General features: G+C 46.3%; 1 protein-coding gene across 4 annotated transcripts in view; it reads left to right on the plus strand.

Annotated features, from left to right (window-relative positions):
* Positions 1–17,060, plus strand: part of ACAD9 (acyl-CoA dehydrogenase family member 9) — a 61,565-nt gene that overhangs the window by 24,716 nt on the left and 19,789 nt on the right. For 3 of the 4 annotated variants that reach the window (XM_089919802.1, XM_089919800.1, XM_022562599.3), the window contains exons 3-8: positions 9,645–9,746; positions 12,923–13,029; positions 13,722–13,822; positions 14,539–14,617; positions 15,937–16,111; positions 16,654–16,727. In XM_089919802.1, the coding sequence (XP_089775928.1) occupies positions 9,725–9,746; positions 12,923–13,029; positions 13,722–13,822; positions 14,539–14,617; positions 15,937–16,111; positions 16,654–16,727 (558 nt within the window). In that variant the 5' untranslated portion in view covers positions 9,645–9,724. Of the gene's footprint in view, positions 1–9,644; positions 9,747–12,336; positions 12,571–12,922; positions 13,030–13,721; positions 13,823–14,538; positions 14,618–15,936; positions 16,112–16,653; positions 16,728–17,060 lie in introns of those variants that run through there. The other variant, XM_089919801.1, reaches the window with a different exon arrangement.

Below are 17,060 nucleotides of genomic sequence, written 5' to 3' on the forward strand. Positions count from 1 at the left end.
CGGCCAAAAAAGAAAAAGGAGCAAACCCTGGGAAGAGGGAAAATCTGATTTCCAGAGTTACCACATTATTAATTCACATGTCCAGTTTTCAGCAAAAGCAGAGCAGAAAAGTATGACCCATTCAAAGGAAAAAAAAAAAAAGAACCAACAAAAAACTCTTCCTGTAAAACACCTGATGGAGGACCTACTAGACAAAGACTTAAAAATAGCCATCTTAAAGATGCTTAACTAGCAAGACATGCAGGAAGTGAAGAATGTGTGAACAGAATGGAAATATCAGTAAAGAGGTAGTAAAGCTAAAAAGCAAAAATGACATTTGGGAGCTGAAAAGCACAGTGACTGAAAGGAAGAGTTCACTAGAGAGATTCAAAGATAGATTTGAGAAGGCAGAAGAATCAGTGAACTTGCTGATAGGATAATGGAAAATAATCAAGCCTGAAGCACAGGAAAAAAAAAAAGATTGAAGAAAAGTGAACTTGAGGGACCTGTGGAACACTGTTAAATGCATACATATTGTGGGAGTCCCAGAAAGAGAAGAGAGATTATTTGAAGAAACATTGGTTGAAAACTTCTCAAATTTCGTGAGACGTGAATATAAACATACAAGAAGCTAAGCAAACTCCAAATAGGATGAATCATAGAGACCTACACCAAGACACGTTATATAATCACACTGTCAGAAGACAAAGACCAAAAGAGTCTTGAGAGCTGTAAGAGAGAAGCAACAGACAAGGAATCCTCAATAAGATTTTCAGTAGATTTCTCATCAGAAATTTTGGAGGCCAGAAAGCAGTGGGCCAATATATTCAAAGTGCTAAAAGGAAAACATTCTCAACCAAGAATGCTATATCTGGCAAACTGTCCTTTAAAAGTAAGGAAGAAATTAAGACGTTCCCAGATAAAAGCTGAGGGAGTTTGTTACCACTGGCTCTGCCCTACAAGAAATGCTCAGGACACTAGACAGTAACTCAAGTCCATGTAAAGAAATAAAGATCTCATTGAAGGTAAATACATGGGCAGGTATAAAACCTAGTATTATTGTAACAATGGTTTATAACTGTAGCTTTTGTTTTCTACTTGATTTAAGAGTCTAATATATTTTTTAGAAAAACAGTCTAAAAGCCAGTATCACTGTAACTTTGTAACTCTACATTTTGTTCTCTGTAATAATTTAAGAGACTAAAAATTGTTTGAAACAATTATTTATGTTTTTGGACATGGTGCATAAAGATGTAATTTTGTGACAACAACAATAAAAGAAAAGGGTGGATTTGGAGCCTTTAAAGGAACAGAATTTTAATACGTTATTGAAGTTAAGCTGGTGTAGATTCACATGAGAGTGTTACAGCTTTGAGATGTTCAATGTGATCCCCATGGTAACTACAAAGAAAATACCTAAAGAATATACATGAAAGCAAATGAGAGAGGAATTGAAATGTTTCACTGCAAAAAAATCAAGTAAAAAGAAGACAGTAATGCAAAAAAAAAAGATGGAGAAAAAAGCTATATAAATAACAAAATGACGGAAGTCTTTCCTTATCACTAATTACTTTAAATAGATTAAACTCTTCCATCAGAAGTCAGAAGTTGCCAGATTTAAAAAATAATCCAGCTATATCTTGTCTACAAGAGATTCAGTTTAGATCCAAAGACACAACCAGGTTAACAGATAAATGGGTAAATAAAATGTATATGCATACAATGGAATATTATTTAACCTTTATAAGGAGGGGAATTTGGACCAATGCTACAACATGAACCTTGAGGACATTATGCTAAGTGAAATAAGCTGGTCAGAAAAGGACAAATACTGATTGATTTCACTTGTATGAAGCATTGATACTGAGAGCAGTCAAATCCATAGAAACAAAGTAATAGAATGGTGGTTGCCAGGGAGTGGGGGGGAGGAGGAATGGGGAGTTATTGTGTAATGAGGGCAGAGTTAACTGTTTTGAACCGTGAAACGAGTTCTGGAGATGGGTGGTGGTGATGGTTGCACAATAATGTAAATGTACGTAATACTACTGAATTGCACACTTAAAACTGGCTAAGATAGTAAATTTTATGTGTATTTTGCCACAATATAAAAAAATGGAAAAAATCAATCATTTATGTGAGGGTCTGTTTCTGAATCCTCTGTTCTGTTTGTCTATTTTGATGCAAATATTATGTTGCCTTCTTTACTGAGCTTTGTAATAGGCTTGAAAGCAAGAAGTGTTAGTCCTGCAGCCTTGTTCTTTTCTGAAGTTGTTTGGCTCCTCTAGGTCCTTTGCATTTGCTTATAAATTCTGGAATCAGCTTTTCAGCTTCAACAAAAAGGCCTTTGTGTGTTATGATTGGGGTTACAATAAATCTGTAAATCAGTTTGAGGGAGAATTGAGATTTTAACAATACTGAATTTTCAAATGCACGATCATGGGATATCTCCCCATTTATTTGATTCTTATATAATTCTCTCAGCTGCATTTTGTGTGTCATGGTCAGTGTATAGACCTTGGACATTTTTTTTCCTTTTTATTTTTTTGGCTGCATTGGGTCTTCGTTGCTGTGTGCAGGCTTTCTCTAGTTGCGGTGAGCAGGGGCTCCTCTTCATTGCAGTGCGTAGGCTTCTCATTGTGGTGGTTTCACTTGTTGCAGAGCATAGGCTTCAGTAGTTGCCGCATGCAGGCCCTAGAGCACGTGGGCTTCAGTAGTTGCAGCGCGTGGGTTTCAGTAGTTGTGGCACGTGGGCTCTAGAGCGCAGGCTCAGTAGTTGTGGCACACAGGCTTAGTTGCTCCGTGGCATGTGGGATCTTCCCGGACCAGGGGTCAAACCCATATCCCCTGCATTGGCAGGCGGATTCTTAACCACTGCACCTCCAGGGAAATCCCAACCTTGGACAAATTTTGACAAAAGTTTCTGATGGTTTCTCAACTGATAATGTTTTTTTGATGGTTTGTAAAATGTATCCATAAGTATTTAAAATTCTTTGACATTATCATAAATGGTATTTTTTAAAATTCCAATTTCTGATTGTTTGCTGTTTGTATATAGAAATACAGTTGATTTTTTACACATTATTTTTACAGTGGTATGGAAGTTCACTTTTTTCTGTATATACTTGTTTCTATTTCTGAAATTTTTCTTCATAATCTATATTTTATTTCATTAATAAAAGAAATTCACACGTGTTTAAAGGAGATTTAGGAACTAAACGAGATGAAAGAAAAATGTCACCCATTGTGTCATAGTTTTTGTTGTTGAAAATCAATTTTAGTTGAACTTCAGCAGATGTGGGTGTTTTCTTGGGGATTTCTTAATTCAACCTCAGGGTTATACCCATTAAATTTAATATGTATGTAATATGATAACATTTCATGATGACATTATTTGCTTTAAAAAAACTTTAGTTTGAGATAATTGTAGATTCACATGCAGTTGTAAGAAATAATTCAGAGATCAGTTATACCCTTCACCCAATCAGTTTCCCCCAATACATAGCTTTATGGAATACGTCTTGCATAACCACAGAATGTTAATCACAACCAGGAAATTGACATCAACCTTATTCAGATTTTGCCAGTTGTACGTTTACTGACTGTGTATGTACTTATGTAATTTTGTCATATATATAGATTCATGTGACAAGCACCACAATCATGGTACAGAACAGTTACATCACAAGAATCCCTCATGCGTTCCTTTTATAGACATAGCCCCTTCTTGCCCTCTCCTCCCCAGCTTCTGGGAACCACTAGTCTCTTCTCCATTTTTATAATTTTGTTATTTCAAAATGTTATATTAATGGAACCATACAGTATATAAACTTTGGGATTGGCCTTTTTTACTCAGCATAATTCTCCTGTAAGTTGCCGTGTATCAGTGGTTTGTTCTTTTTTATTGTTCGGTAGTTTTCCATGTTACGGGTTAACACAATTTGTTGACTATTCTGACGTTGAAGTGCATCTTGGTGGTTTCCAGTTTTGAGGCTCTTACGAATAAAACTTCTGTGTACATTTGTGTACAAGCTTTGTGTGAACATATTTTCTTTTCTCTGGGATAAATGCCCAGGAGTGCAGTTGTTGGGTCCTGAGGTAGTTCTGTGTTTAATTATTTTCAAAGTGTTGGCTGTACCGTTTTACGTTCCCAGTAGCAGTGTATGTGATCCAGTTTCTGTGCCTTTTTTTTGCCAGGATTTGGTGTTGTCACTGGTTTTGTTTTAAAAAAAAACTTGTAAGAATTTTGGCCATTCTGTTGGATGTGGAGTGTTGCCTCATTGTGGTTTTAATTTGCATTTCCCTGATGCCCGATGATGTTGAACATTTTTTCATGTGTTTAGTTGTTCCCTTAATGAAGCCTCTTCAGTGAGTACAGTTGGTTTTTGTATATTGACCTTGTATCCTGCAGCCTTCTTAAGCTCATCTATTAGCTCTTGCAACTTTTTTGATCGATCCCAGAGGGTTTAGTACATAGACAGTCACGTGGTTGGTGATGAGGGCAGTTTCATGTCTTCATTTCCAGCCTGGTTTCCCTTTCTTTTCTTTGTATAATTCAATGGCTAACATCTCTAGTATGTTGAATAGGAGTGGTCAGAGCCAACTTCCTTGCCTTGTGCCTGATTTTAGGGAGAAAACATTGTCTTTTACCATTAAGTATGAGTTAGCTGTACATTTTTTTGGAGTGCCCTGTACCAGGTTAAGGAAGTTTCCCTTTATTTCTGGTTTGTCGCGTGTTTTCATCATAAATTTTATCAAATTGTGTCCAGTGTTTTTTTGCATCTGTGAAGATGATTATGTTTTTTTTACTGTTTATTCTGTTGACGTAGTAAATTACATTGGGTTTTGAACACTGAACGACACTTACATTCCCAGGATAGTCCCCCTTGGTTGTGATATATTATCCTTTTTTGTATTGTTGGATTCACTCCGGAGGATGTTAAGGGGACATGACAGCTAAATACAGTTGGGATCCTGGATTGGATCCCAGGAAAGAAATAGGCTATTAATGGACAAACTGATGAAATTCAAATTAATTCTGTAACTTAGTAATATTGTATGAATGTCCATTTCTTAATTTTGATAGTTTCCCCATGGTTCTATTAGCTTCTGTTAGGAGAAGTTGGATGAAGAGTATACGGGAACCCTATACTATTTTTGTGACTTTTCTTTAAATCTAAAATTATGTGAAAATAAAAGTTTAAAATAAAAATGAAAAAGTGATTTCTTATGGGCAGCGTAGTTGAATATTGTTTTTTTAATCCAATTTGACAGTCTTTCTTCCTTTTTTCTTTTTTTAATAAATTTAATTTTTTTATTTTTGGCCGCGTTGGGTCTTCGTTGCTGGGTGCGGGCTTTCTCTAGTTGCAGTGAGCAGGGGCTACTCTTCGTTGTGGTGCGCGGGCTTCTCATTGCGGTGGCTTCTCTTGTTGTGGAGCATGGGCTCTAGGCACGTGCGCTTCAGTAGTTGTGGCACGTGGGCTCAGTAGTTGTGGCTCATGGGCTGTAGAGCACAGGCTCAGTAGTTGTAGCACATGGGCTTCATTGCTCCACAGCATGTAGGATATTCCCGGACCAGGGCTCGAACCCGTGTCCCCTACATTGGCAGGCAGATTCTTAACCATTGTGCCATCAGGGAAGCCCTCCTTTTTTAAATTTTTTTTTTATCGAGGTAATGTTGGTCTGTAACATTGTAAGTTTCCTGTGTACAACACTATATTCCTATTTCTGTGTATATTATGCCATACCACCAAAACTTCAGTTTCCATCTATCACCATACGCTTGATCTCCTTTACCCATTTCACCCTCCCCCACTCTGTGCCTTTTAATTGGTTTTTGATATATGATTATTTTAATGTAATTATTGATACATATGTAGTTGGGTTTAACGTTAGCATCTAGCTGTTTATTTGTCCCATATTATCTTTGATCTTTTTCCCTCTTCTCCTGCTCTTTTTGGATTAATGGAGTATTTTTTATGATTCCATTTTATCTTTTTGCTTGTTTTATTGGTTATGCCTCTTGTGTTTTATGAGTGGTTGCTTTAGAATTTATAGTATGTAAACATATACTATGTATCAAAATCTGCTTTCGGCTAATATTATACCACTTCATGTATGGTGTAAGAACCTTACACTTCTGCTTTCCCAGCCCACGTTCTGTTTCATACATTTTATTTCTACATTCTTTATAAACCCTACAATACTTTATTTCCTTCCTTCCTTCCTTCCTTCCTTCCTTCCTTCCTTCCTTCCTTCCTTCCTTCCTTCCTTTCTTTCTTTCTTTCTTTCTGTCTGTCATAAAATGTACATGGAATAAAATTTACCATTTTATGTATTGACTTCCTCTTGGTACCATCATTCTTCTGTGGGAGGGACTTCTTTTCAGTTTTCTTGTGGTGCAGCTTTGCAGGGGTGAGTATCTACAGCTTTTATGTATCTGGAAAGTCTGTTTCATCAGAAAAGATTTCTGTGTTGACAGCATTTTTCTTTTAGCGGTCTCTTCTGTTTTAGCATTGTTTCTGATGAGATGTCTGCTACCATATTATCTTCGGTTCTTTTCATGTGTGTTTCTTCGTATCTGGCTGCTTTTAAGTGGTTTTAGAGAAACTGATATTAGTGTAGTTTTCTTCACATTTTTCTCAGGGTCCTTTGAACTTCTTGGATCTGTGTGTTTATCAACTTTGGTAAATTTTGGTCATTATTTCTTTAAACATTGTTTTATCACCAACCATACCACATTCCCACACTCCTTCCTCCCTGCTCTCCTTTGGAGATTTTATATATATATATAAAGCATACGTATCTATAAAAAAGATATACATATATAAAGATATATATATTTGCTTGAGGTTGTCCCATGACTCACTGACGCTCTGTTGTTGTTTTTTTGTCTTTTTTATTTTGTATAGCTTTTATTATTATGTCTTATGTTCACTAATCTTCTTTTCCCCCTGGTATTTGGTCTGCTGTTAATCCGATCCAGTGTTTTTCATCTTAAGCATTGTTTCATCTCTGGAAATTTGATTTGTGTCTTTTTATTTTTCCATGTCTCTCCTTAATATGCTCATATTTTCGTCTACGTTTTTGAGCATTTGGTTATAATAACTCTTTTTTTAAAATAAATTTATTTATTTTTGGCTGTGTTGGGTCTTCGTTGCTGCATATGGACTTTCTCTAGTTGCAGCGAGTGGGGGCTACTCTTCGTTGTGGTGTGCAGGCTTCTCATTGCGGTGGCTTCTCTTGCTGTGGAGCACGGGCTCTAGGCACGCGGGCTTCAGTAATTGTGGCATGCAGGCTCAGTAGTTGTGGCGCACGGGCTTAGGTGCTCCGCGGCATGTGGGATCTTCCCGGACCGGGGCATGAACCCGTGTCCCCTGCATTGGCAGGTGGACTCTCAACCACTGCGCCACCCGGGAAGCCCCTGTAATAACTCATGTGATACCCTTGTCCACTGGCACCTTTGTTACTTCTAGGTCATGTTCAGTTGATTGATTTTCTTCTCATTATCACTCATATTTTCCTGCTTCTTCATGTGCCTGGTGGTGGTTTTCTCTTGGATGCCAGTCATTGTGGAGTTTACATTCTTGGTGGGGTGTGTGTGTGTGTGTGTGTGTGTGTGTGTGTGTGTGTGTGTGTGTGTGTGTGTGTGTGTGTGTGTGTGTGTGTGTGTGTGTGTGTGGTATGGTCTTAAGCTTTGCTCCAGGGCTCGATTAAGTTACTTGGAATAGTTTGATCCATTCGAGACGTGCCTTTAAGTGTCATTAGAAGGAGCAGAGGAAGCCTGTAGGGCACTGTTTTCAACTTTTTTTTTTACTGCTCTCTCTTCCCCCAGAGCCTTTTTAGACATCTTTTTACCCTAATCACATCCCTCTGTGAAATTTTAATGCCACAACTATATTATTATCTGTTTATGTATTATACGTGTTACTGTGCTTTATACATAAAAAAATATTTTTTTGCTCCCCTTCCTCCAGAACCGTTTTCACCCCCTTGGGGGTGATGTTGCCCTGTTGAGAATGCATGGTCTCGGACTGATTCTTTGCTACTAGTAACACATGACTCTTCCTCCTCGTATCTAATATCCTGTATTCTAAGGTAGCGAGATAAATCCAGTCCCTGTATCTCCATCTTGCGGGAAGGAAGTCTTCCCAGATCCTGGCAGTTTCTTCAGAGTTGAACATACCCTACCATACAGCCCAGCCACTGCGCTCCAAAGTGAAATGAAAACATGTAGTTGCACCAAAACTTGAATTTGAATGTTCACAGGATCTTTATTTCTAAGGGCCAAAAACTGGGAACCAACCAAATGTCCTTCAAGGGGTGAATAGATAAACAATTTTATACCCATACCAGTAGGTAGTGAAAAATAAAAAGGAATGAAGTATTTATACTTGCAACAATATGGATGAACTTCAAAATCATTAGGCCAAATTAGGCCAGATCAAAAAAAAATACCTTGTGATTCCATTTATATAAAAACTCAAAAAATGCAAACCAATCTGTAGCCGAAAAGATTAGTGGTTGCCTGGAGATGGAGGTGGAGGGAAGGATTGATCACAGAGGGACATGAGGAAATTTCGGTGGAAAAGGAAATGCTTTTGTTGATTGTGCGAATGGTTTCATGGGTGAACAGATGTCAGAACTCAAAAAATTATTCTAAATATGTGCAGTTTATTGTGTGCCAATTACATATGTCAGTAGAATTGTAAAAGTAAAAGATGAGGGGTTTGGGGCTTCCCTGGTGGCGCCGTGGTTGAGAGTCCGCCTGCCGATGCAGGGGACACGGGTTCGTGCCCCGGTCCGGGAAGATCCCACATGCCGCGGAGCGACTGGGCCCGTGAGCCATGACCACTGAGCCTGCGCGTCCGGAGCCTGTGCTCCGCAACGGGAGAGGCCACAACAGTGAGAGGCCCGCGTACCGCAAAAAAAAACAACAAAAAAACCAGGGGTTTGGACTCCATTTGGGGAACCTATATTTCTCATTAGTGACCCATATGTATAAAAATTTATAAGCGTGATTGTGGTTGTTTTTATGATTTATAATAGTGATGAAGTTTAATTTGTTGGCAGTTGATGAAAACGCTTTTACTTGATTCTTATAAAAGTGTGCAGCTGCAGACCTAACACAGTGATGGTTGAGTTTTGCTGTGATGATTGTGTGTGTAGGTGGTAAACAGACTGACCTGTTCTCAGGAACCTGTGGACTCTGGGGAAAGGGTGTGGTTCTGAACACCGGTGGAGCTGGGTCCAGAAGCTGCCTGGAGTCTGGCCACGTAGCCAAACGTTTTAGGGCAGTGCTGGCAGCTGTGTGCTTATTGTCTAATTTTCTAGAAGGTACAGGTGATAAAACAAAAATTCAAGTTTAGTAATAAATGCCTGCAGAAAAGTTTAGGCCTCATAAATGTATAGTTTCTGCAGTTTTACGCAATGAATACACCCAGATCAAGAAACAGAACATTACCTGGTAGTGGTAATTTTCTGAAATGCAATTCTTCCTGGGCGAATAAGGTAAAATTGAACACATGCTGAATAACCATGGCTAGACCATTTCCAGGTCTGAAGTTTCTGACGCTGGGATTGTATAACATAGAACAGTTGTTCTGTTTACTTCTATTTGTGTAAACATAGGTTATATTTCGTTTAATCAAAATATTTCCTCTTGGCAGTGGACTCTCAAAAAATCGACCGAGAGGGAAAAATCCCAAATGAAACTTTAGAGAAACTGAAGAGCCTGGGGCTTTTTGGGATGCAAGTCCCAGAAGAATACGGTAAGTAAAGGAAACCACCACCCAACCAGTTTGGCTTTTAAGAAAACCCTCCGTATTTGTCCAAAAAAGGGTTCTGTTCCAGAAGGGTGGCCTTTGAAAATGCACGAAGTCCAAGGTCAGTCTGTAAAACGTCCCTTTGTGGGTTAAATCCAGGGTGGCTGGCTGGTGAGTGTGTGGCCCAAGAGGCTTTTCAGCAGGAAGAGCTATCCAGTTCCCTGCCTTCCTCCTCGGAGGTGAGGAGGGACCCTGCAGGATGTCTGTGCTCTCTGGGTCCCTTGGGTGGGGGAGGAGGGGTGGGTATCACCTCCGGCCAGCTCGGGCTGGTGCAGCGTGGTCTCCACTGTGAAGCCCTGTGGTCTCTCTGGCAGAGGAGCTGCCCCAGGCCCGCAAGTGCTTTTGTGTGTAGGGAAGGCCACGCGCTGCGCGCCCAGGGTCCAGGGCCCAGCGGCCAAAGGGGTGGGTGCACGGCTGTGGGGCGCGGGCCGCCTCGGGGAGGTGGAGCCCTGGTCTCGGGAGCTTGCGAGCAGGCCCGTTGTCCTCTGGGCCATGCTCGTTGCTCTTGGAGGTTTACAGTGGAAGGCCCTGCCTTCCCCCCAGGATCCCCGCCTGGTGGCTGTGCCCTGTTAGACTGAGCCCGTCGTGCAGCTTGTGTGTCTCCTGCCTGATGTAGCGGTGGTCCTCTCAGTTCTGTGGGAGCGAGGGGACAGGCACGGAGTGTGTGAGGGAGGAGCAGGGACAAAACACAGTCCCTCGCAAGCACTGGCACGGACGCACGTCCCTGTATTTTCACTCTCGGGATCTTTTGACGAAGACGTGTGGCCTTCACCCTGCACCCCCTGCTCTCTGAGCCCTCCCGCCGAGCCCAGGCTGAGGCGGCTTCCGGCTTCATGAGCACAGGGTCAGTGCTTTGGACCCGAGAGCTGTAGGTGGCGTGTGACACCCGGGTACGTTCTCCCAGCCAGGCCGTGGGTTAGGCCTGCACGGCGAGGCCCGGACGCGGGAGCTGTCCTCGACGTTCTGCCTCTGCCGGGTTTATCTCAGTGAGACCTGTGCCCCCCGCACACCCCACCCCACAGCCAAGGGTGGGGGCCCTCGCTGCCTGTGCAGGAAGTCCCACTGGGACCTATCCTGCAGCTGCTGCAGTCTGAGAGAAAATGTGAAAATATAGAACAAACGAGTTTGATGCCTGATTTCCTTAATTGAGAGGTATATTTTAATCAGGCTAAATCTTCGTTTATATGTGTGTCTGTCGCAGTGTATTAAGCTGTTAAAGGACGTCTCCTGCTCGTCATCCTATGAAATCCCTGTCACCGCGTTTCCAAATGTATGGAAGGAGTTCCAATCTGTGCAGAAAACGTGAAATAATTGCTGTTGCTGCTCCCTCTGGTGGCGGGATGCAGCACAGGCCTCTTGGGGGGAGCTACACCTGCAGCCTCTGGGGACCGGGGACTGAGCTCTCCCCACACCTGGAGACCTGTTGGTGTCACTTGTCGGTAACTCACAGGCCCCGAGGAACTGTCTGCCGTACGGTGGGGGCCACGTCGAATATTAGAATAGAGACCAGGTGGGGTTGAGCCACAGAGCGGCAGTTGGTGTCATGAGCTGAGAAAAATAAGTGTTTGGAGAAAACAGATAGTGGAGGAAAGCTGGCAGACACAGCCAGGGTGGTGATTGTATGCTTCCCCTTCAGAATCATTAAGAAACGACTTCTTGACTGAGGAGAAGCAGCAGTTAAGTTTTCCTCCAGACAATTTTTGTGTGAGATTGGAATATGTCTTTTTGCATCTCTCTGTGTTTTATGCCAGCACGTGTGTGTGTGGTGTGTGTGTGTGTGTGTGTATGTGATTGCACAAATCCATCCCTTATTCCTGTTTTATGTCCCCTTCTTGGGTGTGAAAATGCTCTTTCATGAGATAACAGTGGTCACATTTGGGACTATTTCATTGTCTTTCCTTTTTTTAAATCCTTCCTGGGGAAATTAAGGCGACAGCAACCTTATGTTCATGCCCAAAACATTTTCGGGAATTGTTCCCAGTCCTGGAGTGTTCTGAAGGCTGGTTGGAAACCGCCATCCTGGAAAAGAGGCCTTTCCACCGGCAGCCTGGTTTCCGCCCCCAGTTCCCTGGGTACCCCCCGGGTCTTTCCGGCCCCTCAGCCCCTCCCCCCGTCAAGCAGTCTCCACCCACCTGTCATCTGTCCCCATTGATTGTCCTCCCCCCATGATTTTTCTGATACTTTCATGGGGAAAAAAAATACACAGCTTTTTTTTTTTAAAAGAAGCAACACTGACTTCAGCATGTCAAACAAGTAGGAGCACAAGCATTTTGATTGAAAGCGGCATGGTGATGGGTGGCCTTCCCTGGGTCCCCGCTGAGCGCAGGGGACGCTGCGCACCCCTGCAGGGACTCGGCCCTCCCCTTGTGTGGAAGGCGCCCCCTGCAGTTGGGCCGCGCGCGACCTTAGGCCTCGGGTAGTCATTTGTAAGGTGCACACAAGGCCACCCCACCACCGCCGGAAGTTGAAGATAAAATGCAGAATACCCAAGTTCAGCGGAGTCTGCGTTTTTAGTGTTTTCTCTTTTTGCTCCTAGAACACTGACTCCTTCCGAGGGTGACTTTGCCCCCCGACCCTGGGGCAAGAGACATGTCTAGAGACATTTATGTTGTCAGAACTGTGGAGGAGGGGGAACTTCTAGTGGGCAGAGGTCAAGGATGCCACCCCACGTCCTACAGCACACGGGGCACTCCTGCGACAGAAGGACCCAACCCCGGATGCCAGTATCCCAGGCAGAGAGACCTTTCCTGGAGGCCACGAGATGCTGGGGGTGGGTTTCGGAATGGGGTTCACGTCTGTGAAGCCCAAGATCTGTGATAGGAGGTATTCACAGCATTTCAAGTAACTTTATGTATGTTTAGGTGTTTATATGTTTTTGTGTTAAATATGACATTTTTATATTAAAATATACACCTGTATATGCTTATATGCCTGGAAGAAGTCTGAAAGGATGTGCACAAAAATGCTGTGAGTGACAAGTTCATGGGTAATTTCTGTTTCCTTTGTACCATTCTGTGTTGTGATTTTTAAAAAATGGGGAGCTGACTTTATAAAGCCACTTGCCTTTCCTGGGAGGAATTTGGGGCTGGAGCGTAAGTGAAGCTGGCCTGTTTCTGCCCTAGGTGGCCTGGGCCTCTCCAACACCATGTACGCGCGGCTGGGGGAGATCATCAGCCTGGATTGCTCCATCGCCGTGACGCTGGCAGCACACCAGGCCATCGGCCTCAAGGTCAGGGGTCTGGGTTTCCGCAGTGGCGAGGGGGCGGCCGGCTCAGCGTCTCGGAGGAAGGCCCGCTGTCCTGCAGCCTCGCTGTACCGTGCTCAGTGCCCTTCGGTGGCCCTGTCCTTCCTTTTGAAACCTCCTCCTGCCCCATCGCCTCTGACCCATCCTTCCAGGCCCAGGCCAGATGCCACTGCCTCCGTGGAGCCTGCCTTCACCACGGGCTGGAGGTGACCCCACCTCTTGATTGGCTCCCTCGGGGCCTGAGCGTGTCCCCCCTGCTGTTGGCACCTGTCCTCCTACTCCGCTGCTTGGAGTCTTTCAGGGCAGGTCTAGGGGCCCACAGCTCATTCCTTGGGTGGTTCTTGTTCAGTGTAGAAACCGAGGGGGCTGAGTGCAAGCGCTGCCCAAGCACCAGCTGTGGCTCCAGCCACCCGGCTCTGGCCACCCTGCCGGGAAGTGGAGGAATTGCCAGAAAGACTGAGGCCCTTCCTGGAGCTGTGCCAGGCCACCCTGGACTGTGCACTTTGGGGTCTCCCTGGCAGCCCAGCTCCCCAGACCCTCCAACAGCTCTCCAGTTTTTACTGCGGCTGCCAGCTCTTGCGTGAAGGAAGCGTGTTCCAGAAGGGGCTGTGTTCTGCAAGCACGTTTCACACACTTCTCTCTTGCCACCGCTGAAAGCAGCCCGTGTGTGTTGCCAGGGCATCATCTTGGCCGGCAGCGAGGAGCAGAAGGCCAGGTACCTGCCCAAGCTGGCTTCCGGGGAGCACGTGGCCGCCTTCTGCCTGACGGAGCCAGCCAGGTCAGCCCTGCATGTCACTCACAGCTTCAGGGTCCAGGGGCTTTTCTTTTTACTGAAGAGGGGTGGCTGGCATCTTCCCTCCCTGAAGACTTCCCGGGAGTTGAGTCCACAGCTTTTCTCACCCATTCTCTTCATGCTCCCTTACCTCTACCTTACTTCTCTTTCCTGGTGACCTTTACAAATGAGATAACATGGCTGACAGCACCTGTAATTTCTTTGTGCTTTGCAACCCTCCTTATATACAGTAATGCATTCAGGCTTCACAGCGACTTTCAGAGTATAAAGGGCGGGTGGTATTGTGCCCACTTTACAGGCTGTGAACTGAGGTTCAGTGAGATGGGGTGATGAGTCCCGAGTCTCACAGCCGCCATGAGGGCAAGTCCGTTATCCAGCCCCTTTCCGTCCTGCTTCCCCACCTGGGGACCTGGGTCCCCTGCGCTCGCCTCGCGGGAGGTTAGAGCCCGCGTGAGCCGGCATTTCCGTGTTTAGACCTCCCAAACGTTGTCGCTGCCGCCTTCTCACCCGATGTGACAGAGCGGGGTTGGCCAAACCCACCTCGCCACCTGTTTTCATAGATGAAGTTTGCTGGAACATGCCCGTCTGTCTACAGATTGTCTGTGGCTGCAAAGCTGAATATGTCTATTAGCTGGCACTTTGTTTTCCGTGGGGCCTTGTCTCCAGCGTTACCCCTCAACCGCGTATTTCTTCCGCCGCAGTGGGAGCGATGCTGCCTCCATCCGGACCAGGGCCACGTTAAGTGAAGATAAGAAACACTACGTCCTCAATGGCTCCAAGGTACAGCTGCGTGGCCTCCGTGGCTGTGTCAGGGTCTCCGTCCTGACCTTCACCACCACGCACTGACCACTTCCCATGCTCCAGGGATCATAAAGGGCAGGCACATCACCCCTTAACCGTCATCCTCGGGTGATGCGCCTCCTTTTTTGGAAGAAGAAACGGTGGCTCAGAGAGGTTACATGACCCGCCACCATACCATCTGCTTAGTGGCAGGATGGGAACCAAGGTGTCCTGGCTCCTGAGCCCGCAGGCCTCCGTAGTGCTGCCCACCTCCCTGAGCTGCTCTTGTGTGTCCATTCTTTTAACTTTTTATTACACGGATTTTGAAACACAAAAGTTTAGTGTCGTGAACGTCCACCCCCGTCTCCTGGCTTCGGTGCTTCCTCCGTCACGCTGCAGCCCTGGATGGCAGCCATGACGAGCTCAGTGCATCTCTGCAGGACGGGCCTGAGAAAGTCACGGCGTACACTTAAACCTTGATCGTTTCTTACTATCTGCTTAACGTTCAAACTTCCCTGATTGTCTCGTACTTACTTTTTACAAACAAGTTGCTTGAATTAAGATCCAAATAAGTTCTACATGGAGCAGTTTGTTGAGAAGTCTGTTCCCCCTCCCCGTCCCCTCTCCTCCTCCCCTCCCCCTCCCTGTCCCCTCTCGTCCTCCCCTCCCCTCCTCTCCCCCTCCCCCTCCCCCTCCCCTCCCTCCCCTCCCCCTCCCCTCCCCCCCCTCCCCTCCCCCTCCCCTCCCCTCCCTCCCCTCCCCCTCCCCTCCCTCCCCTCCCCTCCCCCTCCCCTCCCTCCCCTCCCCTCCCCCTCCCCTCCCCTCCCCCTCCCCTCCCCTCCCTCCCTCCCCTCCCCTCCCCCTCCCCTCCCCTCCCCTCCCCTCCCCTCCCCCTCCCCTCCCCCCACCCTCCCCCTCCCCTCCCCTCCCCTCCCCCTCCCCTCCCCCCACCCTCCCCCTCCCCTCCCCTCCCCTCCCCCTCCCCTCCCCTCCCCTCCCCTCCCCTCCCCCTCCCCTCCCCTCCCCTCCCCCTCCCCTCCCCTCCCCTCCTCCCCTCCCCTCCTCCCCCTCCCCTTCCCACTTTCCCTCACTCCTTTCTGCCTCCCTCCCACCCCCAGCTGTTTCATGCTGAGCCAGAGCTACTTGACACACGCACTGACACACATGCAGGGCCACCTGTGTCTGCTGGGGAAATCCATGCTCTGGGGATGCTGGGTTGAGCCCGTTCTGGCCTGAGCTGTGATGGGCAGCTGGTGCTGAGGGTGGCCAGTTTGTAGTAGTTTGGTTTTCTCTGGAGCCCTTTTGCTTTCTTTCCTCAGGTCTGGATCACCAATGGAGGACTGGCCAGTGTTTTTACTGTGTTTGCAAAGACAGAGGTTGTTGATTCTAATGGCTCAGTAAAGGACAAGGTCACAGCGTTCATAGTAGAGAGAGACTTTGGTGGAATCACCAGCGGGAAACCTGAGGATAAGTTAGGCATCCGAGGCTCCAACAGTGAGTGGCACGTGCATGCATGTGTGTGTATGAGAGAGAAAGAGACAAGGTGAGATTTTATCTTGATAAAAAGGTATCAAATATCAAGGTAACATGAGACTTAAGTAGTTTTGTTTCCACCCGAGCATTTGGCAAAATCTCTCCACACATCAGGCAGTGATGACTTCAAGGTGAGGTCGTCACCACCTTGTGGCGCTCAGCCTTGGAGCGAGGTGGTGCTGGGGGTCCTGGGTCAGTGTTGCAGTACAGCAGACCCCTATCTTTCCAGCCTGGGACTCCTCCTTCCTCCCTTCTCCCTCCTCCCCACCTAAGCCCAGTCGGCACTCAGTTCACTCGAGGCTGGTATCCTGTAAGTGGCTCTCGGCCCACCTGGAGCTGCCCTGTGGTCCTCACGAGGCTCAGCCTCTTGGGTCCCTTAGCTCGGACTGTGGAGGGTCTGAATGAATGAGCGAGTGAGTGAATGAACCGCGTCCCTCGAGTGGGGGTCAGGGGTAGAGCGCTTCGTCCCCCTCAGCTGAGGTCCTGGATGTCATGTGTTCCAGCCTGCGAGGTCCACTTTGAGAACACCAGGGTGCCCGTGGAAAACGTCCTCGGAGAAGTTGGAGGCGGCTTTAAGGTGCGTTGCCCTGCGTGTGCTGACCTTTGTTGCGGTCTCGTGTGCGTTGGCCCAGCTTCCCGTCACCTCCCTGCTGGCAGTGCACTGGGCTGGGCTGGCCGGGCGGCCATGCATGGCTCTCTGCATGGAGGTCAGCAGAGCGGAGAGAAGTCAGCCTTGGGAGGCAGGGGTGCAGCAGCGCTCAGTCTCACCCTCCCTCACGTAGGGGTAGAGTCCTCCCCCAGCCAGTGGAGAGAGCAGCCCAGTGGCCCTGCAAAGCTCAGGACGCACAGCCCTGGGTCCTCAGTGCTTACCCTGATTTTTTTTTCTTAGAGTAAGAATATATTTAATAAC

Source organism: Delphinapterus leucas, chromosome 10 (assembly GCF_059928025.1).
Source record: "Delphinapterus leucas isolate spDelLeu-1000000601 "Yukka" chromosome 10, BTC_Dleu_Yukka2, whole genome shotgun sequence".
In the NCBI taxonomy this organism is placed as follows: domain Eukaryota; kingdom Metazoa; phylum Chordata; class Mammalia; order Artiodactyla; family Monodontidae; genus Delphinapterus; species Delphinapterus leucas.